This window comes from Melanostigma gelatinosum (genome assembly GCF_949748355.1).
Source record: "Melanostigma gelatinosum genome assembly, chromosome: 24".
Taxonomy (NCBI): domain Eukaryota; kingdom Metazoa; phylum Chordata; class Actinopteri; order Perciformes; family Zoarcidae; genus Melanostigma; species Melanostigma gelatinosum.
The window spans coordinates 11,355,977-11,380,976 of record NC_136657.1 but is presented as its reverse complement, the minus strand read 5'-3'; the positions used below and the strand labels follow the sequence as shown (position 1 = coordinate 11,380,976).

At 45.2% G+C, this 25,000-nt stretch overlaps 3 protein-coding genes across 5 annotated transcripts in view; 1 reads left to right on the top strand and 2 right to left on the bottom strand.

Annotated features, from left to right (window-relative positions):
• fbxo3 (F-box protein 3) overlaps nt 1–45 on the bottom strand; it is a 5,796-nt gene extending 5,751 nt beyond the window's left edge. For both annotated transcript variants that reach the window (XM_079296121.1, XM_079296122.1), the window contains exon 1: nt 1–45. This exon is cut by the window's left edge and continues 79 nt beyond it. In XM_079296121.1, the coding sequence (XP_079152247.1) occupies nt 1–19 (19 nt within the window). In that variant the 5' untranslated portion in view covers nt 20–45.
• Nucleotides 46–1,987: 1,942 nt separating this feature from the next.
• f2 (coagulation factor II (thrombin)) lies at nt 1,988–9,106 on the top strand (the record flags this gene model as incomplete). The annotated part of the gene is given in 16 exon segments (XM_079296875.1): nt 1,988–2,057; nt 2,336–2,416; nt 2,855–2,934; nt 5,158–5,182; nt 5,779–5,844; nt 5,968–6,076; nt 6,295–6,431; nt 6,434–6,435; nt 6,556–6,844; nt 6,924–7,040; nt 7,789–7,915; nt 7,998–8,165; nt 8,236–8,409; nt 8,493–8,671; nt 8,811–8,881; nt 8,954–9,106. Coding segments are annotated over 16 exon segments (1,848 nt in total).
• A 2,499-nt stretch (nt 9,107–11,605) lies between these two features.
• xdh (xanthine dehydrogenase) overlaps nt 11,606–25,000 on the bottom strand; it is a 15,277-nt gene continuing 1,882 nt past the window's right edge. The window contains exons 3-35 of one of the 2 annotated variants that reach the window (XM_079296351.1): nt 22,965–23,061; nt 22,696–22,804; nt 22,392–22,518; nt 22,260–22,321; nt 22,098–22,190; nt 21,938–22,018; nt 21,618–21,762; nt 21,432–21,524; nt 20,792–20,943; nt 20,289–20,382; nt 19,876–19,985; nt 19,591–19,775; nt 18,401–18,563; nt 18,223–18,312; nt 17,977–18,146; nt 17,775–17,901; nt 17,574–17,693; nt 17,324–17,420; nt 17,120–17,244; nt 15,069–15,202; nt 14,907–14,994; nt 14,656–14,742; nt 14,381–14,572; nt 14,163–14,308; nt 13,958–14,039; nt 13,747–13,842; nt 13,436–13,639; nt 13,296–13,348; nt 13,102–13,216; nt 12,707–12,772; nt 12,429–12,617; nt 12,183–12,350; nt 11,606–12,015 (exon numbers count right to left, since the gene is read on the bottom strand). In XM_079296351.1, coding sequence (XP_079152477.1) covers nt 11,965–12,015; nt 12,183–12,350; nt 12,429–12,617; nt 12,707–12,772; nt 13,102–13,216; nt 13,296–13,348; nt 13,436–13,639; nt 13,747–13,842; nt 13,958–14,039; nt 14,163–14,308; nt 14,381–14,572; nt 14,656–14,742; nt 14,907–14,994; nt 15,069–15,202; nt 17,120–17,244; nt 17,324–17,420; nt 17,574–17,693; nt 17,775–17,901; nt 17,977–18,146; nt 18,223–18,312; nt 18,401–18,563; nt 19,591–19,775; nt 19,876–19,985; nt 20,289–20,382; nt 20,792–20,943; nt 21,432–21,524; nt 21,618–21,762; nt 21,938–22,018; nt 22,098–22,190; nt 22,260–22,321; nt 22,392–22,518; nt 22,696–22,804; nt 22,965–23,061 — 3,911 coding nt within the window. In that variant the 3' untranslated portion in view covers nt 11,606–11,964. Of the gene's footprint in view, nt 12,016–12,182; nt 12,351–12,428; nt 12,618–12,706; nt 12,773–13,101; nt 13,217–13,295; nt 13,349–13,435; nt 13,640–13,746; nt 13,843–13,957; nt 14,040–14,162; nt 14,309–14,380; nt 14,573–14,655; nt 14,743–14,906; nt 14,995–15,068; nt 15,203–17,119; nt 17,245–17,323; nt 17,421–17,573; nt 17,694–17,774; nt 17,902–17,976; nt 18,147–18,222; nt 18,313–18,400; nt 18,564–19,590; nt 19,776–19,875; nt 19,986–20,288; nt 20,383–20,791; nt 20,944–21,431; nt 21,525–21,617; nt 21,763–21,937; nt 22,019–22,097; nt 22,191–22,259; nt 22,322–22,391; nt 22,519–22,695; nt 22,805–22,964; nt 23,062–25,000 lie in introns of those variants that run through there. The other variant, XM_079296352.1, reaches the window with a different exon arrangement.

Here is a 25,000-nt window from a genome sequence, read left to right as displayed (position 1 = left end):
AGCTAGCGTTAGCCGCCATTGTTAGCGTCTTCTTCTTCGTGTATCTTTTTATGGGTAGCATTGAGGCGCTGAGGCGCGTTACCGCCACATGCTGGTGAGGAGAGAGAATCACAGAGTGAGAGACACGCACGCACACACACAGAGACACACAGACAGACAGACACACACACACACACACACACACACACACACACACACACACACACAGACAGTAAGACAGACAGACAGACAGACAGACACACAGACAGACAGACAGAGACAGACACACAGACAGACAGACACACAGACACACACACACACAGACAGACAGACACACAGACAGAGACACACAGACACAGACAGGAGGGCTTTTACTTTTCTTGATTTAAGTGTGTTTTGATGAAGTACTTCCTCATCAACAACTGGATGTGCCAGAATGTTCTTCAATTAAACAAAGATAAAACAGAAGTAATTGTTTTCGGTACCAAGGACGAACAATTGAAAATCACCGCTCAGCTTCAGTCACTGATGTTAAAACCCACAAACCAAGCCAGAAATCTAGGTGTAGTTATGGATTCAGACCTCAACCTGAACAGCCATATCAAGACAATTACAAAATCAGCCTCCTATCACCTGAAGAATATATCAAGGATTAGAGGACTTATGTCTCAACAGGATGTGTAAAACGTGTCCACGCATTTATCTTCAGCAGACTGGACTACTGTAACGGTGTGTTTACAGGTCTCTGTAAAAAGTCCGTCAGAAAGCTGCAGCTGATTCAGAACGCTGCAGCTCGAGTCCTCACTAAGACCAGGAGGGTGGATCACATCACTCCAGTTCTGATGTCTTTGCACTGGCTTCCTGTCCAACAAAGAATTGACTTTAAAATCCTGCTGTTGGTTTACAAAGCACTGAATGGTTTAGGGCCAAAATACATCTCTGATCTGCTGCTACCTTATGAACCATCCCGACCCCTCAGGTCGTCTGGGACCGGTCTACTTCCTGTTCCCAGAGTCAGAACTAAACATGGAGAAGCAGCGTTCAGTTGTTCTGCTCCACATATCTGGAACAAAGTCCCAGAAAGCTGCAGGTCTGCTGAGACCCTCAGCTCATTTAGATCAAGATTGAAGACCTTTCTGTTTGCTGCTGCCTTTAATTGAACCACATTCAATTCATATATTAATCAATTTCCTGCATTTCTGCATTTTATTTCTTGCACTGTTTTTTAATGTTTTAATGAATGTTCTTAATTGTTTTTAAATCTCCTTTTCTTTTGCCTTGTGTTTTGATGCTTTTAATGGTTTTATGTGAAGCACTTTGAATTACCTTGTTGTTGAAATGTGCTATACAAATAAACTTGCCTCAGAGGTAGTACTACTTGTACTTCAGGATGAGTCAATATTTGCTGTTTGTTGACGTGATTCCCTTTTAAGGCCTGAAGCCTGAGCTCTGACCTGAGATCAGCTCCTGTTCTTTCCTCAGCTGACGTCTTCTCAAACACATGAGGAACTAAAGTTCACGGGTCAGTGCAGCCAGAGGACCGCTGTCACTGTAACACCGGTCCTCTGGACTCTACACAGACACAGTTACTCGTTCATAATCACATTAATAATAGACACACTTCACCAACAAAAGGAACGAAATTAAAATAAATATATTATAATTCATACAACAATGAATTCAAACATTTACTTGTAATAACAAGAAGAAGAAGAAGAAAATGATCATCATAATAATAATACTCATATAACTTCCTCATCTTGATAAATACATCTCGATAATTGTGAGTATTACCACGTTGTACTACTGCTCGTTGTGTACTTGTACCCTCCAGAGTACTGAGTCAAAGTAAACATGTTGAAATGACACTTTGACCCTCTGGTCAGTCACCTCACAGAGGAGAGACGGGACAGAGACACACTCTGAAGACCGACTCTGCTGGGTCGGGTTCTGGTTCTGAGGATCTGGTTCTGAGGTTCTGAGGTGCTGCTTGCTGAGGATCTGGATCATGGAGACAAGACTGAAACCAGCTGCTGTTCTGCTGCTGTTTCTGCTGCACAGCTGCCTGGCAGACCAAGGTACAAATACTACTATCAATACGACAAGTGTACTGCAAGGAGTCCTTCAAGTACCGGCAGCATAAATACTCATAATACTGCAGGTTCAGATTCAACCTTTTTCCAGAAACAGCAGTCGATAAAGAAACGAGTTCAGGATGTAGAAATACACAAGTATCTGGATCTAAATGTGTAGTACTGTTACTGCAGGTACTACACCCTACAGTACACAGAGTATATTTATGTTATAAGAGTACTTTTGAGCTTCATAATAACTGTAAAGCTTTTATCGTGTGTAGTTTTCCTCCACAGCCAGCGGGCCAATCAACTGCTGGTCAGGAACCGTCGAGCCAATCAGCTGTTTGAGGAGATTAAACCAGGTGAGGCAATATATATATAAAATATATATATACATAAATATATTTAGATACAAACTCAACCAGGTGAGTCACACGTTGTACTTCATGAGCAGTAAATATATTTATATATAAACTCACAAGAAGTAACCCAAGAAAACATTTTCATTTATTCTTCAACATTCTGCTTCATGAGTACTTTTACTTTAGGTACTTGAAGTATATTTTATGCTCATACTTTTAAACTTAAGATTCTGATCAGTAGTACTTCTTTTATTTAAGAAAAAGTTCTTCCACAAATGGACCCTTAAAGGGCCCCGACCTCAGGTTGGGAACCACTGTGTCGTGTTTTTATTATTATTATTGTGATTAATGTCTCTCACCATTGTTGTTCTTACAATTATTATTATTATCGTTGTTATTACTGTTGTTGTTGTATGGACATGTGTTACTTCCTGACAGGTAACCTGGAGAGAGAATGTGTAGAAGAGATCTGTGACCATGAAGAAGCTAGAGAGGTGTTCGAACAGATGGATGAAACGGTGCGACGCCATGTTGTTCTCTTTCATTCACTGCGTTGTAGTAACAGCACTAGTAATAACAGTACTAGTAGTGACAATATTAGTAATAACAGTACTAGTAGTGACAATATTAGTAATAACAGTACTAGTAGTGACAGTATTAGTAGTAACAGTACTCAGTAGTAACAGTACTAGTAGTAACAGTATTAGTAGTAACAGTACTCAGTCGTAACAGTACTATTAGTAACAGTACTAGTAGTAACAGTATTAGTGGTAACAGTAATCAGTAATAACAATACTAGTAATAACAGTATTAGTAGTAACAGTACTCAGTAGTAACAGTACTCAGTAGTAACAGTACTCAGTAGTAACAGTACTAGTAGTAACAGTACTAGTATTAACAGTACTAGTAATAACAGTATTAGTAGTAACAGTACTCAGTAGTAACAGTACTAGTAGTAACAGTATTAATAGTAACAGTACTCAGTAGTAACAGTATTAGTAGTAACAGTACTAGTAATAACAGTACTAGTAGTGACAGTATTAGTAATAACAGTACTAGTAGTGACAGTATTAGTAGTAATAGTACTCAGTAGTAACAGTACTCAGTAGTAACAGTACTAGTAGTAACAGTATTAGTAGTAACAGTACTCAGTAGTAACAGTACTAGTAGTAACAGTACTAGTAGTAACAGTACTAGTAGTAACAGTACTCAGTAGTAACAGTACTAGTAATAACAGTACTAGTAGTGACAGTATTAGTAATAACAGTACTAGTAGTGACAGTATTAGTAGTAACAGTACTCAGTAGTAACAGTACTAGTAGTAACAGTATTAGTAGTAACAGTACTCAGTAGTAACAGTACTAGTAGTAACAGTACTAGTAGTAACAGTATTAGTGGTAACAGTAATCAGTAATAACAGTACTAGTAATAACAGTATTAGTTGTAACAGTACTCAGTAGTAACAGTACTCAGTAGTAACAGTACTAGTAATAACAGTATTAGTAGTAATAGTACTCAGTAGTAACAGTATTAGTAGTAATAGTACTCAGTAGTAACAGTACGAGTAATAACAGTATTAGTAATAACAGTATTAGTCGTAAGAGTATTCGTAGTAATAGTACTCAGTAGTAACAGTACGAGTAATAACAGTATTAGTAATAACAGTATTAGTCGTAAGAGTATTAGAAGTAACAGTACTCAGTAGTAACAGGATTAGTAATAACAGTACTAGTAATAACAGTACTAGTAGTGACAGTATTAGTAATAACAGTACTAGTAGTGACAGTATTAGTAGTAACAGTACTCAGTAGTAACAGTACTAGTAGTAACAGTATTAGTAGTAACAGTACTCAGTAGTAACAGTACTAGTAGTAACAGTACTAGTAGTAACAGTATTAGTGGTAACAGTAATCAGTAATAACAGTACTAGTAATAACAGTATTAGTTGTAACAGTACTCAGTAGTAACAGTACTCAGTAGTAACAGTACTAGTAATAACAGTATTAGTAGTAATAGTACTCAGTAGTAACAGTATTAGTAGTAATAGTACTCAGTAGTAACAGTACGAGTAATAACAGTATTAGTAATAACAGTATTAGTCGTAAGAGTATTCGTAGTAATAGTACTCAGTAGTAACAGTACGAGTAATAACAGTATTAGTAATAACAGTATTAGTCGTAAGAGTATTAGAAGTAACAGTACTCAGTAGTAACAGGATTAGTAATAACAGTACTCAGTAGTAACAGTACGAGTAGTAACAGCACTAGTAATAACAGTATTAGTAGTAATAGTACTCAGCAGTAACAGTATTAGTAATAACAGTATTAGTAACAACAGTATTAGTTGTAATAGTACTCAGTAGTAACAGTACTAGTAATAACAGTATTAGTAACAACAGTATTAGTAGTAATAGTACTCAGTAGTAACAGTACTAGTAATAACAGTATTAGTAATAACAGTATTAGTTGTAATATTACTCAGTAGTAACAGTACTAGTAATAACAGTATTAGTTGTAATAGTACTCAGTAGTAACAGCACTAGTAATAACAGTATTAGTAATAACAGTATTAGTAGAAATAGTACTCAGTAGTAACAGTACTAGTAATAACAGTATTAGTAATAACAGTATTATTAATAACAGTTTTAGTTGTAATAGTACTCAGTAGTAACAGTACTAGTAACAACAGTATTAGTAGCCCTAACCCTAACCCAGTCTAACCAAGAACTCTGTTCTCTGCAGAAGAACTTCTGGACGAAGTATCAGGGTGAGTGACTCGGCTTCTCCTCACATAAATAAAAACTTTGTTCTGTTCATGTATAACTTATTTTACGATGTAGAATTACAACAGTTATATACGTTCACTTCAAATCTGAAGTTTATTCAGACGTTCTGCTCTGCAAACAGGAACAAAGTCCAGGACAGATCACAAGTACACAACCTGAGTACACAAACATCTAACTACCTGTCTGTCTGTCTGTCTCTCTGTCTGTCTGTCTGTCTGTCTGTCTGTCTCTCTTCTGTCTGTCTATCTGTCTGTCTCTCTCTCTGTCTGTCTCTCTCTCTCTGTCTGTCTATCTGTCTGTCTCTCTCTCTCTGTCTGTCTCTCTCTCTGTCTGTCTATCTGGCTGTCTCTCTCTCTGTCTGTCTCTCTCTCTCTCTGTCTGTCTATCTGTCTGTCTCTCTGTCTGTCTGTCTCTCTCTCTGTCTGTCTATCTGTCTGTCTCTCTCTGTCTGTCTATCTGTCTGTCTCTCTCTCTGTCTGTCTATCTGTCTGTCTCTCTCTGTCTGTCTATCTGTCTGTCTCTCTGTCTGTCTGTCTGTCTGTCTCTCTGTCTCTCTGTCTGCTTGTCTCGCTCTCAGACTGTAAAGGAACTGGGATGATAAGAACAGAAGACAACATCAACATTGTGAGACAATGTTTAGAAGGTAAATAAACTTTAAATGTTAAAAAGTTCATAGAAAACAAATATACAGTTACACTGACAACCTGTGTGTGTGTGTGTGTGTGTGTGTGTGTGTGTGTGTGTGTGTGTGTGTGTGTGCGTGTAGGTCAGTGTATCTCTGGTTCAGGAGTGAACTATGAAGGAAACATCAACATCACACAATCAGGAAGACAATGTCAAGCCTGGAGGAGCAGCTACCCACATCCCATAATCAGGTAACCAACCAACCAACCAACCAACCAACTAACTAGCCAATAAACAACAAACGAATAAACAAATCTAACTCACTAATTAAACAACTTGATTTATAAAATGTAAAAACTTAAGAACAAGATCAGTAACTAGTTGTATGAGTTCATGAAACACAGTGAGCAGTAAACTATGATCCATTGACTAGTTACTAGTTAGTACCCATCTGTCTGTCTGTCCTCAGAGAGTTCAACGCTTCAGATCCAAACAGCGTCCTGCAGGAGAACTTCTGTAGAAACCCAGACAGCCGTACAGAGGGACCCTGGTGTTTCACAAAAGACCCCACAGTCCAGAAGGAGACCTGCAGGGTCCCCACATGTGGCAAGTAGCTGCTCGTACTGTAGTACTTTAACACCACAGTCCTTCATCATACTACTACTAACATCATATGGTCCAAGACTTTCTGGACTAGATTACTAAACACGGTCTTTTCCTTGAAGGCCAGGACTTTGTCCCGACCACTGTGGCCCCTGAACCAATGAAAACCGGCCAGTGTTTACCCAATCACGGCCTGGAGTACACGGGCGACCTGGCCGTGACCCTGGGAGGACACACCTGTCTTCAGTGGTCCTCTCTGGAGGCCAAGGCCCTCAGCGTGGACAAGGATTTCATCCCCGAGGTCAGTCTGCCAGGAAACAAGTGCCGGAATCCGGACAAGGACCCAGAGGGCCCCTGGTGCTACGTGGACGTCTCTGGAAACGTGACCATGGACTACTGCGACCTGGAGCTGTGTGGTAAGTACTACTAAAGAGTACCAGTACTACTAAAGAGTACTACTCAGGTGTACCTACCTGTTACCTGTCTGTGTCCCAGAGGACCCGCTGGTTGAGGACCATCAGACAACGGAGACAGAAGGTCGCGAACGATCCGTCCTCAGAGCCCCCAAGAAAATGTTCTTCAGTCCTCGAACCTTCGGACAAGGAGAGAGTGGTGAGTGATGATCAATAACTACAGATTAACTAGCTGTCTGACTCCTGAACTAACCAGCTAACTGACCAGTTAACATTTGCTTTAACTGACTGGTTGACTGACGATTCACTGACTGGTTAAATAGGCAAATAAATGGATCTCTTACTGGTTTATTGATTAGATTAACTTGTTTAATGTCTGGTTGACTGGTTGATAGCGTGGTTTACTGACTGGTTTACTGGTTAGTTAACTGGTTCGTTAACAGGTTTACTGACTGGTTTACCGGTTAGTTAACTGGTTAGTTAACAGGTTTACTGACTGGTTTACTGGTTCGTTAACAGGTTTACTGACTAGTTTACTGGTTAGTTAACTGGTTAGTTAACAGGTTTACTGACTGGCTTACTGACTGGTTTACTGGTTAGTTAATTGGTTAGTTAACAGGTTTACTGACTGGTTTACCGGTTAGTTAACAGGTTTACTGACTGGTTTACTGACTGGTTTACTGGTTCGTTAACATGTTTACTGACTGGTTTACCGGTTAGTTAACTGGTTAGTTAACAGGTTTACTGACTGGTTTACTGGTTAGTTAACTGGTTAGTTAACAGGTTTACTGACTGGCTTACTGACTGGTTTACTGGTTAGTTAACAGGTTTGCTGACTGGTTTACTGGTTAGTTAACTGCTTAGTTAACTGATTTACTGACTGGTTGACTGGTTAGTTAACTGGTTAGTTAACAGGTTTACTGACTGGCTTACTGACTGGTTTACAGTGTGTGGAGAACGCTCTCTGTTTGAAAAGCTGAACAAAAAGGACGCGAATGAGGACGAGCTGCTCGAGTCGTACAGAGAGAAACGCATCGTCGGGGGAAACGACGCCGAAGTGGCCTCAGCACCATGGTAACCAAACAATAAGCCGTCACCGTGGTAACAACAGCACATGATCACATGACTCACCTGCTTCCTGGTTCCCGTCCTGCAGGCAGGTGATGCTGTACAAGAGGAGCCCCCAGGAGCTGCTGTGTGGAGCCAGTCTGATCAGCGACCAATGGATCCTCACTGCCGCTCACTGCATCCTCTACCCGCCCTGGAACAAGAACTTCACCGCCGGCGACATCCTGGTCCGACTGGGGAAACACAACCGGGCCACGTAAGACCTCCCGCCTGCAGGTATGAACGAATGTTGGAACGAGAGAAAACTCACCAGGACGTTGTTCCAGGTTTGAGCGTGGCGTCGAGAAGATCGTGGCCATCAGCGAAATCATCGTCCACCCGAGGTACAACTGGAAGGAGAACCTGAACCGGGACATCGCCCTGCTGCACCTGAGACGTCCGTTGGTCTTCAGTGACGCGATCCACCCGATCTGCCTCCCCACCAGGAAGGTGGCCGTGAAGTAAGACCAGCACAGAACCGACCCAACCGTGCAAAACCTCCGTGTTTAGACTCCCTAGAATCATCTCGTGTTTCCTCCAACAGTCTCATGACCGAAGGCTACAAAGGTCGAGTCACCGGTTGGGGGAACCTGAAGGAAACCTGGAGCCCCTCGGCAAGAAATCTACCCAAAGTGCTCCAGCAAATCCACCTGCCGATCGTAGACCACGACACCTGCCGCAGCTCCACGTCGGTCAAGGTCACCGACAACATGTTCTGTGCTGGTACGTTTCTATTCCTACGTTTATTCTTTCGATGATTGTTGGTCCAACGTGTTGCTTCAAGCTGAAATAACTCAACAGCGATTGGATGGATTGCACGAAAAGGCATTTAGCATTTAGCTCAAGACCGTTTGTGTCCCAGGTCACCATCAAGAGGACGCCAAACGTGGAGACGCCTGTGAGGGAGACAGTGGTGGACCGTTTGTGATGAAGGTGAGCATCATCTTCTGTTAAAGCATTCAGTATATTAACAGTTCATAAGATGGACTTGTTCTGTGTGATCAGTACCCGGCTGAGGACCGCTGGTACCAGATGGGCATCGTGTCGTGGGGCGAAGGCTGCGACCGAGACGGAAAGTACGGCTTCTACACTCACGTGTTCAGGATGACCAGGTGGATGAGGAAGATCATCGACAAGACGGGAAACAACGACGACTAAAATAACACTTCCTGTTATGAAGACACTGCTAATAAAGTTTGTCCAAATCCTACAACACTTACAGCGTCATGTGTGTCTGATTAAACCTTTTATTCAACAAGCGCAGATACAAGATCTCCAACACAAACATCCCATTAAAATGCTCAGTTTTCATCATCTGGTAATAATCAGTTATCAATAATCAATAATCAGTTAGTGTTGATCGTCATGGACAAAATAAACCAGTTTACATTTTTGTGGTTTGTTAGCATTCTGGGCTCGGCCACTATTCAGGACGACAAAATGTTGAAAACAACCAAGATAATTCATCAGCAAGGGTTAGCTAATGTTAGCAGTATTTAAATAGATAGGTATATATAAAGTATTTTACATTCTTGTAAGTAAACTTGTTTTCCAACAAGCTATAAGAAGTTTGCATCATGTAACTTGTGATCATGCAGCTGACTGCCTGCACACATATCCTCTTCTTCTGTGTGTTGGATAACAAGTACTTATTGTACAATCACATGTTCTGTGCCTTACGGATAAAACAAATATGTCTGCGTGTCTGTTGTTACACAGATAGACAGACACAGCTCTTCTACTTCTTTAACTGCACGGCCTGAAACAGGATTCCAGTACACCCATCCCCCCCACCCCTGATCACTCTCTTTAGAACTCGTGTGAATTTAACTTTGTAGTCCCGTGTTCTCACTGTCGCCCCGTGTTCACTAGAGTCCCGTGTTCTCACGAGAGTCCCGTGTTCTCACTATCGCCCCGTGTTGTCACTATCGTCCCGTGTTCTCACTAGAGTCCCGTGTTCTCACTATCGCCCCGTGTTGTCACTATCGTCCCGTGTTGTCACTATCGTCCCGTGTTGTCACTATCGCCCCGTGTTGTCACTATCGCCCCGTGTTCTCACTATCGCCCCGTGTTGTCACTATCGTCCCGTGTTGTCACTATCGTCCCGTGTTGTCACTATCGCCCCGTGTTGTCACTATCGCCCCGTGTTGTCACTATCGTCCCGTGTTGTCACTATCGCCCCGTGTTGTCACTATCGCCCCGTGTTCTCACTATCGCCCCGTGTTGTCACTATCGTCCCGTGTTGTCACTATCGCCCCGTGTTGTCACTATCGCCCCGTGTTGTCACTATCGTCCCGTGTTCTCACTAGAGTCCCGTGTTCTCACTATCGCCCCGTGTTGTCACTATCGTCCCGTGTTGTCACTATCGTCCCGTGTTGTCACTATCGCCCCGTGTTGTCACTATCGTCCCGTGTTCTCACTATCGCCCCGTGTTCTCACTATCGTCCCGTGTTCTCACTATCGCCCCGTGTTCTCACTATCGCCCCGTGTTGTCACTATCGTCCCGTGTTGTCACTATCGTCCCGTGTTGTCACTATCGCCCCGTGTTGTCACTATCGTCCCGTGTTGTCACTATCGTCCCGTGTTGTCACTATCGCCCCGTGTTGTCACTATCGCCCCGTGTTCTCACTATCGTCCCGTGTTCTCACTATCGTCCCGTGTTGTCACTATCGCCCCGTGTTGTCACTATCGCCCCGTGTTGTCACTATCGTCCCGTGTTCTCACTATCGCCCCGTGTTGTCACTATCGTCCCGTGTTCTCACTAGAGTCCCGTGTTGTCACTATCGCCCCGTGTTGTCACTATCGTCCCGTGTTCTCACTATCGTCCCGTGTTGTCACTATCGCCCCGTGTTGTCACTATCGTCCCGTGTTCTCACTGTCCCGTGTTGTCACTATCGTCCCGTGTTGTCACTATCGTCCCGTGTTGTCACTATCGTCCCGTGTTGTCACTATCGTCCCGTGTTCTCACTATCGCCCCGTGTTGTCACTATCGCCCCGTGTTGTCACTATCGCCCCGTGTTGTCACTATCGCCCCGTGTTGTCACTATCGTCCCGTGTTGTCACTATCGCCCCGTGTTGTCACTATCGCCCCGTGTTGTCACTATCGCCCCGTGTTGTCACTATCGTCCCGTGTTGTCACTATCGTCCCGTGTTGTCACTATCGCCCGTGTTGTCACTATCGCCCCGTGTTGTCACTATCGTCCCGTGTTGTCACTATCGTCCCGTGTTGTCACTATCGTCCCGTGTTGTCACTATCGTCCCGTGTTCTCACTATCGCCCCGTGTTGTCACTATCGTCCCGTGTTGTCACTATCGCCCCGTGTTGTCACTATCGCCCCGTGTTGTCACTATCGTCCCGTGTTGTCACTATCGCCCCGTGTTGTCACTATCGTCCCGTGTTGTCACTATCGCCCCGTGTTGTCACTATCGCCCCGTGTTGTCACTTTTGCCCCGTGTTGTCACTATCGCCCCGTGTTGTCACTATCGCCCCGTGTTGTCACTATCGTCCCGTGTTGTCACTATCGTCCCGTGTTCTCACTATCGCCCCGTGTTCTCACTATCGCCCCGTGTTCTCACTAGCGTCCTTTGTTCCACCCTTGTTGTTTTAAAGAGTTTATATTTAGCTATAATCAGCTTTACTAACTGTCTTGTGAATAAACATCCAGCAAAATGTGCTTTATTTTTTTCATCATACAGTGCAATAATTCTATAGAACATTGTACAGTGATCATTAATCCAAATCTGACTCGCATCATCCTTCATTTTGATGTGAACACTTATTATATATCTAATGATTACTATTAGCTGACCTCAGCTGAAATAACTGTGTCCTTTACGGAAGATATTATGCTACCTGATAGCTAACAGTGTTCATTAAAGTTTAAATGTATTAAACAGGAGCATCTTTACCAACATCATCAACTGTTAATCAAGTCCTGATCAGTTCGTGACATTTCATGATTGTGCTTCGGTATTTTAGTGGTTCTCCATCAGTGGTGGTTTCCTGTGTCTCTGGTCCTAGACTTGTACAGACCAGGGGCTGAAGGTCCCAGGTTCTGCAGCAGGACACTGAAAAAAGAATAACAGTTGGTATGTTAACTTGAGTTTTCGGCCTCTTGGTTCCAGTATATTCAGATATTTTAGACAACAGCCACCATGAAGAATTGTTTTTCCCAGCATCTGTGCTCAGTTCTCCCCGAGGAGCGTCTCTAAATACCAGTGAGATCTTTTCCTACCAGTTTGGTGAATCTGTCGCAGCAGGCGTTGCGGATCCTCTCGGTGGAGGCGGGGCTGTCCAGCCTGAAGGGACCACTGATGCCCGACTCCCCCCGGGCAGCGATGATGGCGTCTTTGATGGCGTAGAAATTTGCCGCGGCCAGAAAGAGAGGAGGCTCGCCGACAGCCTGGGGAGAAAAGATATGAAGTCAAATGTCTGTAGTGGTTCTGTTTCAATAGTTCTGAGGAGTGTTCGGGGTCAAGACCTTGGAGGAGAAGATGGCCTTGTCGTTCGGTGCGTCCCGGAGCAGCGAGACGGTGAGCCGGGTGGGGATGTCACCAAAAGCGGGGATCTTATAAGAACCGGGACCCCGAGTGAGGAGGACGCCCTGGGGTGAATAATGCAGCTCCTCCATGGTGAAGAGACCCAGACCCTGAACGAACGCCCCCTCCACCTGAGGAGACACAGGGAGGACACTTTGACCTGAAGGAGACGCTACAGGAAAGGTCAAAGGAAAGTGCATCAACGCATCGGTCGACTCACCTGTCCGATGTCAATAGCCGGGTTGAGGCTGTGACCGACGTCCATCACTATGGTGCTACTCAGGTTCTACAACACAAATAAACATATTTATTAAACATGATATAAAACAAAACACATGTCTTACTTCTGGTTACTTCTGGTTTTTGGAACATCTTGTTGAAAGACAAGATGTTCACATAGAAGATGGTATCGTCAGCATAGAGGTGTAATAAGTAAAATACTGGAGAGGAAATAACCGAGGGCTTGATGTGGATCCTTGTGAGACACCTTCACAGTCAGAACTCTATATATATATATATATATATATATATATATATATATATATATATATATATATATATATATATATATATATATATATATATATCATACTTTGTCCGTCTCAGTGTTCCCACCTTATGAGTTCCGGTCAGACAGTCGATCTCCACCTCTGAACAGGCCACTCCATAGGTGAAGTAGTTGAACACTTGGCCCGAGTTTGAGTCAAAGTCGTAACAAAGATCTGGAGTCCTGATAAGAAAACAGTGAAACAGTGAAACTCCATCCTGGATCTTATAGAATCAACAGATTTACTGAACAGGTGACTTACTTGTAGAAACCGTTTGCACTGAGGTTGACTCTGTCAAAATACGCTGCTCTCACCTGGAACACAGAACTATAATGAGGAGACTTACTCCTGACAGACGATAATGTGGACAAACAGGATAAAGTACTCCTGCTCTTGCTCACCCAGTCTTCCCATGATCCTTTGGGGTTCTGGGTCTTGTAGGGCTCCAGGCGTTTCTCGAGGATCTCACAGGCGTTCTGCACGGCGGCCCCGTTGAGGTCTGAGGATGCAGAGGCTGCGGTGGGGCTGGTGTTGGGGACCGTGTTGGTGCTGGTCTCTGAGATGTGGATCTTTGAACAGGGGATACCCAGAACCCTGCTGGCAACCTGGACCAACAGACACGGCTTGTTAGGACAACATTGGAGTCCCCCTAGGTCTCATATTGGGCCCCTTTACTGTTCAGTGCGCATAGTGGTCTGATTAGTTCAGGTACCTGGACCATCTTGGTGTGGAGTCCTTGTCCCATCTCCGTCCCTCCGTGGGTCAACAACACCGAGCCGTCAGTGTAGATATGAACCAGAGCTCCGGCCTGCAGACGCACAGAGAAACATGGACTAAAGCAAGTTCATGACGTCACGAAACCCAAATGTTCTACATTCCTTCAGTCTTTTAACGGTTTGTTAGTCGGTGTTGTTGGATCGGACCTGGTTGAGGAAGACGGCAGTGAAGCTGATGCCGAACTTAGTGGGGACGATGGCGAGGCCTCGTTTGGTCCACCGGTTCTGTCTGACAGAAAAGAGCAGAAACGTATTTGGATATTTTGGTACCGTCATAAAACTCGACAAAGTCTCGAGACCTTTAGCTGGACTGTGTTACTTGTTGAAGGACTCAACACTAAACTCAGATTACCTGTTGTAAAGGTCGACGGCGGCTCGACACTGCTGGTATCCAGAGCGGGACAGACACTCGTCCCAGCAGCGGTCCAGGGTGAATTGATTCAGGATCTGGTTGTAGGGCGTCGACTCACCTTCCACATACAGATTGAACCGGCGCACCTGCAGGGAAGACAGGGTCACTGACAGGACACTGCTCATGACGTCTGACTTTATATTCATCCAGCTATGTACCTCATCGGCCGGCCTGCCCAGACTCTGAGCCACATCGGTTATCCAGCTCTCGGCGACCATCATGGCTTGCGGCCCTCCGAAGCCCCTGAAGGCCGTGTTGGACGGCAGGTTGGTGCGGCACAGGAAGCCGCGGCCGCGCACGTTCGCCACGCTGTACGAGTTGTCCAGGTGGAACAAAGCGCGCTCCATCACCTTCAACACGGAGGCACTCATCGGTGAAAAACATCAGCATGTCGTCAGCAAAGAGAGGCACGTTGTTTGTAAACGATACTCACCGACAGAGAGAGGTCCATAGAGTTTCCAGCGTTGCTGTAGTACGACACGTCCAAAGCCACAACCTTCCCGCTCTTTAGAAAACCCACCTGGAGCAGAAGCAGAAGCAATGATTACAGATGTGGGAGACTCACGAGTGAAGCTACAACAACCCGAGGGATCAAAATTTGTCCCTGAATCAGAACAAAGCAAACACCCTGCAGGTCAAACTCCTATTACTGGTGCTAACACTACAGCTGGAGGCTCCTCTCACCTTGTATTTCCCAAAGAAGGGGTGTCTTCCTCCCGTCACCAACATGTCCTCATCTCTGTCCAACATGCACCTCACGGGTCTCTTCAGCCTGACAAAAGAAAGCAGAAAATAGTTAGACAACAAAAAGACAGCTAAGTAACCAAACATGATTTCCAGACCTACTTGTTTGCTGCCACGGCGACCACAGTGGACAACACAGTGGTTCGGGTCTCCTTCCCCCCAAAGCCTCCACCCATCCTCTTCACCCGGACCACCACCCTGTTAGCAGGGACGCCCAACGCCTTGGCCACCAGAGTCTGACACGGACAGAAAACAAGATTTATATATTCTATATACTGTATATATGGGTTGTTACCTGTGTTTAGAGTATTGTTACCTGTGTTTAAGAGCATTGTTATCTGTGTTTAGAGTATTGTTACCTGTGTTTAAGAGCATTGTTATCTGTGTTTAGAGTATTGTTACGTGTGTTTAAGAGCATTGTTATCTGTGTTTAGAGTATTGTTACCTGTGTTTAAGAGCATTGTTATCTGTGTTTAGAGTATTGTTACCTGTGATTTGGAGTATTGTTACCTGTGATTTGGAGTATTGTTACCTGTGATTTGGAGTATTGTTACCTACCTGTGATTAGAGTATTGTTACCTGTGATTCGAGTATTGTTACCTGTGTTTAGAGTATTGTTACCTGTGATTTGGAGTATTGTTACCTGTGATTAGGAGTATTGTTACCTGTGTTTAAGAGTATTGTTACCTGTGTTTAAGAGTATTGTCACCTGTGATTTGGAGTATTGTTACATGTGATTTGGAGTATTGTTTCCTGTGTTTAAGGAGTATTGTTACCTGTGTTTAAGAGTGTTGTTACCTGTGATTTGGAGTATTGTTACCTGTGTTTTAACAGTATTGTTACCTGTATTTAAGGAGTACTGTTACCTGTGTTTAGAGTATTGTTATATGTGATTTGGAGTATTGTGTTTAGAGCACATGTGTCAAACTCAAGGCCCGCGCGCCGAATACGGCCCGCCACGTCATTTTATGTGGCCCGCGAATCCGCCAGCAAAAAAAAGAATTTTAATAAAAAAAGATTTTTTTGGAAAAATAATTAAAAGTTAGACTTGATAAAAAAAGTATCCCCATGGTCGAAATTATGAGATAGAAAGTTGAAATGATGAGATAGCATTTTGTCTGTGTACCGACATTAAAACTATCACAACAGGTGGACAGGAGATGCAACAGCCCGAAAAGAGGTTTTCCAACGATTGAAAAAGATCCACAAATAATCCCAAAATGTCCACGAAGAGAAAAATTGATGCAGAGGGAAGAAAATAAAATGAAAGATGTGAAAGTGAACACATGTTTGTGCTTCAAGGAGAACAACGGGTCTGTCTTCTGTGTTGTGAGGCGTGTCGGTGATGAAGGATACAATTCACGTCGGCATTTTGACACCAAACACGGAGCTAAATTTAGCCTCCAAGAAAAACATCAAAGTGTCCAAGAATTAAAAGGCAGACTGCAATCACAGCAGAATATATTGACACAGCTACAGCCCAGTGCATGCTGAAGGTATGTGAGCAGAGCTCCGACCAGATACAGACTTTTACAAATGTCAGTTTGTGAAGAAACACCATCGCAGACCGAGTTGATGAACTAGCAGCAATCTAACAACACAGCAGCTAAGAGACGAGCAGGTACTTGTGTTTGTAATGAACTGTTGATGAAAGCACAGACAACACGGATACATCATCTATCATGTTCATCAGACCTGACTCTCAGTGAGCAGCTCTTGGATGTAGCTGCATGCACAGGACGACGACAGGGAGGAACATTAGTGATGCAGAGAGGTGAACAAACAGCTTTGAACAAAGTTAATGTCAGAACTCGTGTTTGATATTTGTCTTTATTTTCTTTCATAGTTTGATCTTTGATAGAGTCATGTGGGTTTCTGAACCCTCAATTAAAATGATTTATGTTATAATAACAGAAATGTGATAAAATATAATTTTTCATTTATATAACTGCATGTACAATATGTTTACACTTGAATAAACAATAATCAAATGCAGAGAGTTATTGAACAATATGTTAGGAGAAGTTAGTTTACAGTCTTACAGTTACAACCGGCCCTTTGAGGGACTGTGATGCTGATGTGGCCCAGAGTGGAGATGAGTTTGACACCCCTGGTTTAGAGTATTGTTATATGTGTTTTAGGAGTATTGTTACCTGTGTTTTTGAAGCAGACTGAGTAGAAACAAAGAGCTCCATCTCTCCGTCTTCTCCTCGAGGAACAGCCAGAGTGACGTTTGTCTCCAGGTAGAAATGTTCCTGACCTCCAATGTGCATCTCACCTGTTAGATAATTCATCAATCATCAGTCATCAACCTGTCCAGCTGGAATCAGGAGGAAGTCACACGCAGACAGTCTTACCCTCCAGGATGTGGTCGGCCTGTTTAAACCCCGCCTCCAGGTCGCCATTCTGGAGGGTTCTGATTGGTTGATAGAAGGACTGGGCAGCAATGGCCTCCTGTCAATCAAACCAACAACAGATTTATTTCCAGATGAGCTCATTTTAAGAACTTTTGCTGGGTGGCTTGTGAGCTTCCCCCAGGGGATCAATAAAGTTTCATTTGATGTTAACGTATATTAAAACATCCCATCCAGGTGTTTCTGGTCTCACCTGGATGGTGACGATCGGCTGCAGGTCTTCATACTGGATCCTGACGGCTTTGGTGGCTCTTTGAGCGTGAAGCTGAGTGTCGGCCACCACGGCGCCGATGATGTGACCGACACACGTCACCTGCAGAAAAGAAGGAAACATCATCAATCTGTGCATCAACCTGAGGGACCCTCCCGATTGGTCGGAGAAACAGAAGCATACCTGGCGGTCGGCGAGGATGGTTTCGTCGTATTGGATGGGTCCGGTGGCGTTGCTGCCGGGGATGTCATCGGCAAACACGCAGCAGACCACGCCCGGCATACTCTCTGCTGCTGAGGTATCTATGGAGCTGGAACACACACCTGGTCAGACCCAACAGGTGAGTGTGTGGTTCAGGTGTGTGTGGTTCAGGTGGGAGTCTTACAGGATGTGGGCGTGGGCTCTGCTGCTGGTGATGAGAGACAGGTAGAGCTCGTTCTCGTACAGCGGCACGTCGTCGCAGTAAACCGCCTCGCCCGTCGCCTGCTTCAGGGCCGACAGGTGCATGATGGGACGGCCCACTACGTCGTCTTGGCCCCGCCCCTCCGGCACCGCCTGAAGGAGACATGTGACATCACACATACCTGGACCCTAAAACTGGTTATTTTCCTCCAGAGATAGACCATGTTACCTGGTAGACCTGCACGCTGGACGGGGTCTCTGGGTGAAACAGGTCCGCGGCGCTCTGACAGTCGGACCTGACCTCCTCCGCTTTTACCCCCTGACGAGTTCAACACAGGAAGTGAGTTCAGTGACTGTCAGAATAAAGTAAAAAGTTAAATAAAAGACTCTGGTTTAAATGCTGAGACCTGGTCTCTGAGCTTCTGCAGCACCGTCAGGTAGAACTTGTAGAACAGGCTGAGGGTCAACGTTCTCCGGTACGTCACCATGCCGCCCGGCGCAGAGGGGTCGAGGGTCAATTCCTCGGCCAATGAGGAGCAGGCGTCCTGCAGAAGCTCCTCCCCCCACCGCCTGATGACATCAGATAATTAAAGACACACACGCACATAATGTTGATGATGTTGCTTGTCTCTTCGTCGTTAGCGTCTCTACGTGGACACCTGGGAGTCGTTAGTGTCTCTACGTTGACACATGGGAGTCGTTAGTGTCTCTACGTTGACACCTGGGAGTCGTTAGTGTCTCTACGTTGACACCTGGGAGTCGTTAGTGTCTCTACGTGGACACATGGGAGTCGTTAGCGTCTCTACGTGGACACATGGGAGTCGTTAGCGTCTCTACGTGGACACATGGGAGTCGTTAGCTTCCCTACGTGGACACATGGGAGTCGTTAGCTTCTCTACGTGGACACATGGGAGTCGTTAGCTTCTCTACGTGGACAAATGGGAGTCGTTAGCGTCTCTACGTGGACACATGAGAGTCGTTAGCTTCCCTACGTGGACACATGGGAGTCGTTAGCTTCTCTACGTGGACACATGGGAGTCGTTAGCATCTCTACGTGGACACCTGGGAGTCGTTAGCTTCTCTACGTGGACACATGGGAGTCGTTAGCGTCTCTACGTGGACACATGGGAGTCGTTAGCATCTCTACGTGGACACCTGGGAGTCGTTAGCATCTCTACGTGGACACCTGGGAGTCGTTAGCATCTCTACGTGGACACCTGGGAGTCGTTAGCATCTCTACGTGGACACCTGGGAGTCGTTAGCGTCTCTACGTGGACACATGGGAGTCGTTAGCATCTCTACGTGGACACCTGGGAGTCGTTAGCTTCTCTACGTGGACACATGGGAGTCGTTAGCATCTCTACGTGGACACATGGGAGTCGTTAGCTTCTCTACGTGGACACATGGGAGTCGTTAGCGTCTCTACGTGGACACATGGGAGTCGTTAGCGTCTCTACGTGGACACATGGGAGTCGTTAGCGTCTTTACGTGGACACATGGGAGTCGTTAGCGTCTCTACGTGGACACCTGGGAGTCGTTAGCTTCTCTCCGTATACACATGGGAGTCGTTAGCATCTCGTTGCTGATTGGTGGTCACCTTCCCAGCAGCTTCTTCTCCGTCTGGGTGGCCAGCGTCGTGGTGGCCGCCATGCCACCGTAGCTTAGCCTCAGGGCCTCCACCATGTCAGTGCCGGGGTGGAAGGTCACGCTCATCGCCGCGGTCACGATGCTGATGTCGTCCTCGCGGCGCGGTGACTGTTTGAAGGCGGAGACGAACTGAGTCTGAAGAGGAAAAAAAACAAAACACTGTTCGTCAGAGGCAACTGTGACCGCGTGGTTGCTAGTTGACGGACTTCTTCTTCGGAGGGGACGCTGCTTCTACCTTCTTGCTGTACGGGATCTCGATGGAGACCAGGACCTCCTGCGGTCGCACCGTCGTCCTCCGGTAACCGGTGAAGAAAGACTCGTCCATCCGGACCACACGGCTGCCATCTGAGGGTCAATGGTCATGATTAAAATGATTGTTGTTGTTGGAAACATTTGTGGTGATACAAGTACACAACTAGACCTGTGTGTGTGTGTGTATACATATATATATACACACACACACACACACACAGGTCTAGTTGTTTTTGTACTCATACTGAGTGTTTCCAGGCAGAACGAGTGACTCAGCAGTTTGGACTAAAGGTCACTTTTCTGACGGACATGGAGTCAGTAAACACAGTGTGTGTGTGTGTGTGTGTGTGTGTGTGCGTGTCTGTGTGCGTGTCTGTGTGTGTGTGTGTGTGAGACCTTTGTCAAACAGCGTGAGTTTGCACCCCGTTGCCATGAACACTGGGTTCAGGTCTGAGATGGGACTCGCTGTCATGATGTTTCCTCCGACGGCCTGAAAACAATGAATCATATCCAACATTGATGTTTATGAAATAAAAAAATAACCACAAAGTGACTCATTCAAACTTTCCTAGACCTAGATGTCCACTTTTCCAGGTTCCATTAACTCAGCACTCACTGCTGGAGAAGAGTACTGCAACATGTTTAACATTGATGGACTGACACAAAAAGCTTTAATCTCCCAGGTCCTTTGAACTACCCACATACTGTGTGTATCTCCTGGAAACATTTCCACTCTCCCAATGTCCTTGAACTACCCATTGCCACTGATTAACAGTTGGAGAAGCTCCCACAAAAACCAGCCTGTTTCCTCGTAATGCTCCACCATCTTCTGGGAAAACCCTGTTCTCCCAGTGTCCCTGAACTACGCGCCTGGTTTCAGCCATAGAGAATAGACTCACCGCGACGTTGCGGATCTGCAGTCCGGCAAACCAGCGCAGCTGTTCCAGAATGGCGAGGAAGACCTCGGTCCGATGAGGAGGAAGAGTCTCCACTTCCTGTCTAAGCACCGCCCCCATGTGGCTGAGCGTGCACGCTGCACCGAACACCACGCCTGAACACACCGAAACAAACACACACTCTTAAGAGTCAGATGAACTGATAAATATCGGAGGAATCCCGGAGAGATTCATCGTCTCCAGAGGTTGAACTCTCATGACTTTGGCGATCTGGCGCCACCAGCAGGTGGACGGGGCGCGGCTCATTGGTCAGGAGGACAATTATTCTGAAACTACGATACTTTTAAAGCTCCAAAACTAAACTCTATTAAATATTGCTCAATTTAACATATGATGTATAAATCATAACGTATGACTCCTGAAGAAAGACTTTTCATTCGGCTGATTGTCAGTAAAGTTAAAGAAACTTTGTAGACAATTTAGCCGAGCAAGCTAACAGTCAGTGATGGAGAGAATCCAGCACACATACAGCTCGGGGTCTCGAGTCGGGTCCAGGTCTCAGTCTTTGGCCTTTGAAGAAACAATGTTTCTTTCGATGAAGTTTGGCAGTGACAGCATTGTTAGTAGTATCATCCGTCCTCACCGTCCTCAGTGTTTCTCACTTCGTTCAGTTCAGGGATGAAGGCCGGAGCCAAGATGACCGGGTATACCATGTTCTTAAACTTCACCTCGATACCTGAATGGACACACAGTAAGTGACTGAATGAGTGAACGAATAAATGAATGAATAAATGAATGAGAGAGATTAGTGAGAGACAGACAGACTGACCCACTTCGGTGTTTCCCACCACCACCCGAGCATCCGGATGTTTCCATTTCAGATGCAGAAACTCGTCCAGACTGTCGGGCTGCAGCCACGTTGCCCTGTCGCCGCGGAAACACAGGGAGGCTGACCTTTCACCTTTGGTAAGAGACTAGACAGGACGAAGAAAAAGGTTTGTTACTTCCTGTAGTTTCTGGATCACCTGAACCCCTCATACGGTATTAAAACCAAACACTGTATTCGACTCTACGCTGACGACGTGCCGGTTTATACGGAAGACGAGACTCTTCTTTCATGAGTTCAGTGATGATTTATTCATTGTTTACCATGAGTTCAGGAGGGAAGATGACTTCCTGTGTGGGGTCAAAGGGTGTGAAGTCGGCTGCGTTGAATAAAGATGTTGATTCCTGAGCAGAAAACAGTTTATCAGTCAGAAAAATGAAACATGTTGATCTGAAAACAGTTCGTTAACAAGTTATGACTTACATCAACGACTTCCTCTGAGCTTTCCTCAGCTCCGCTCCCATTGGCCATACAGCAGCCGTTGTCCCGCCCCCTGCCACCACAGCACCCCCCCTCCTAACAGGAAAAACACACCAGGTAACTTGTGTGTTTACAAGTGAACGTGTGCGTGTGTGTGTGTCTCACCACAGTGAAAGTCTTGTATCCCTCCAGTATCGGTCTGTATCCGGTGCAACGACACAGATTTCCTGAAAAAAATAGATAGTTGTCTTAGTTTTGTCGTGATATATTTAAGTGTTTGTTGTTTGAGGTACTTACCTTGGAAGGCCTCCTCCACTTGGCCCATTTTGGGCGTGGGGTTGTTCCTCAGCAGAGCGTACATGGACATGACCATCCCCGGAGTACAGAATCCACACTGAGAGCCGTGAGCTCTCGCTATTCGCTCCTGAACATCAAAGCACATTGATGATGACTAAAAACAAGTTCACGCACATTAAAACATCGTCTCAACAAAGACACCTGGGAGTCGTGATCGTCTCTACGTGGACATCTTGGAGGTTATTGTCTTCACTTCGACATGAGTCAAAGAAGTAAAACAAAGGTTCGTGTGCTCGTGCTGTACCTGTACAGGATGTAGTTTCCTCGCCACACTGCCGATGCCCTCTACGGTGGTGACAGCGACCAGGTGCAGGGAGCAGAGCGGGGCGAGACAGGCGTTGACGGCGTAGTGACTGGACCAGTTAGAGACTCATAATCTGCTCACATATGGTTCATTCATCAGCTGTGAAATCAGTTTGTCTGAATGTGTCAGATGGAAGCACATGAGCTGATGGGACGGTTCAGCAGCCCCACACACACACACACACACACACACACTAGCTTTCAGGATACAGCAGCTGTTGAGTGTGTGTTTGGTATCTGGACAGCATGACGGTACAGGCGCCACATCCGCCTTCAGCACAACCCAGTTTGGTTCCTGTTAAACCCACTACACACAGAGTCAACAGCAAACCATGAATCATTGACGAGGCGGATCATCATCAGTCGTGCTTTCAAAGACACTTTGACCTCAAGAAACTTCAAACTGAAACACTTCTTCTGTAAATAAATAGATGAGGCGTCCTCGTTTAATGCAGGATTGAACCAGGGCAGTTCACGTGGACACCAAGAAGTCTGTTATCTATGAAGGCAAATCACGTCAAAATCCCAGAGCGCAAATGAGATCCATGCGCGCGAAAATCAAACAGCCGTGCACGTATTTTACTATGACGAGCGCTTTCAGATCACTCCGCGAGCAGAATTCAGTCGCTCGCGAGTCTTTTACCCGCTCGCTCGTGAGCAGTTTATCTTTGTGACAGTGAGTGGGCGGAGCCAGTCTCCATGTATCTCTACATCTATTGGTTACGATCCTGGTCTTGGATGAACCGGATATCACTCTGACTCAGACGCGGTCTGATAGACGTGCTTTTCAATCCGCCACTAAACACTAAACACGACTCCACTACATCTCAGCATGTTCGACATTTGTCCGACAGGTTTTGTCAACTTGTCAGACTGTAGAGGCTGATGAAATACTAATTATGTTCATCGAGTTGTTAAATACAATAATTTAAAATGTGTGAAAGTCAAGTTGCTCAGATTGGTTTAGATTCACTCATCATTCTGTTAGACAATGTGTGTTTGATACTCAAACCTCTTGTGACAAACAGCTCAAAGAAACTCTTTGATCTTAATTGATTAAAACATGATGTGATCATATTTAATCATACTGTTGTGTTTACAGAAGAGATATAATATAGTTGTATATAATATGAGCAACAATGTGGACCTGCTCAAAGATCTGGAGCCAAGATTAGAGACACTGTTTGTATATTAACTGTTAAATCACTGACAAGTAATAAGTGGATGAAAAAGTATTCAGATCTTCACTGCAGTAAACGTACTAATACCATACTGATGAAACAATAATCCACTACGAGTAAAATACCTGCATTCAAAACCTGAGTCAATGTTATCATCAGCAAAATCTACTTTAAGTGCAGAAAGTAAAAGTACCCGTGCAGTCAAATGTACATTATTTCCCCTGACCTGCAATCTGAAGATCTCCCCGAGCGTCTGAGTCCGGTCTGTCTGAGTCCGGTCTGTCTGAGTCCGGTCCGTCTGAGTCCGGTCCGTCTGAGTCCGGTCCGTCTGAGTCCGGTCCGTCTGAGTCCGGTCTGTCGCAAGACCAGGATTGTGACCAATTAGATGTAGAGATACAACGGAGGCTGGGCCCGCCCACTGCCTGTCACAAAGAACGAGCAGGTTTAAGCTTCGCGAGCGACTTTTGCTCGCGAAGTGACGTAAAAGCGCTCGTCAAAGTAAAATACGTGCACGGCTGTTTGATTTTCACGCGCGCATGGATCTCATTTGCGCTCTGGGATTTTGACAGTGATTTGCCTTCATAGATATCGTCTCTACGTGGACACCAAGAAGTCTGTTATCATAGAAGTCCTTCCATGGGGTCCTTGAGAAGGTACTTTGGGAGGTTTCATAAGTCTTTAAGAGGATCTAATTGACCTTGAGAAAGTGCCAGGGTTTCCTGATAAAGCACCACAGGTCATTGAACAGGCTCACGGGATCAAAGGGTTGTGTATGGTCCCTGAACTGGTTCCAGGAGTCCTTGGAGAAGCTCAAACATCACGAGTTTAGAGCCCTAGAAGTTCCTCGACTAGCCCCGGAACATCCTTCAGACCCCTGCAACTTCCTCAAGGACTCTCAGGGCAACAGGAAACCAGGAGGCCATAAGGAGACTCAAGGTTCTGAGTCTGTGGTTTCAGCTGATTATGATCTCAGAGACGGTCACTGACCTCACAATCAATCTTCTTTTATGGGAACACCAATAAACCAAACATTTAAAAACAGAAACTCCAGCTGTAGCGTTTGAA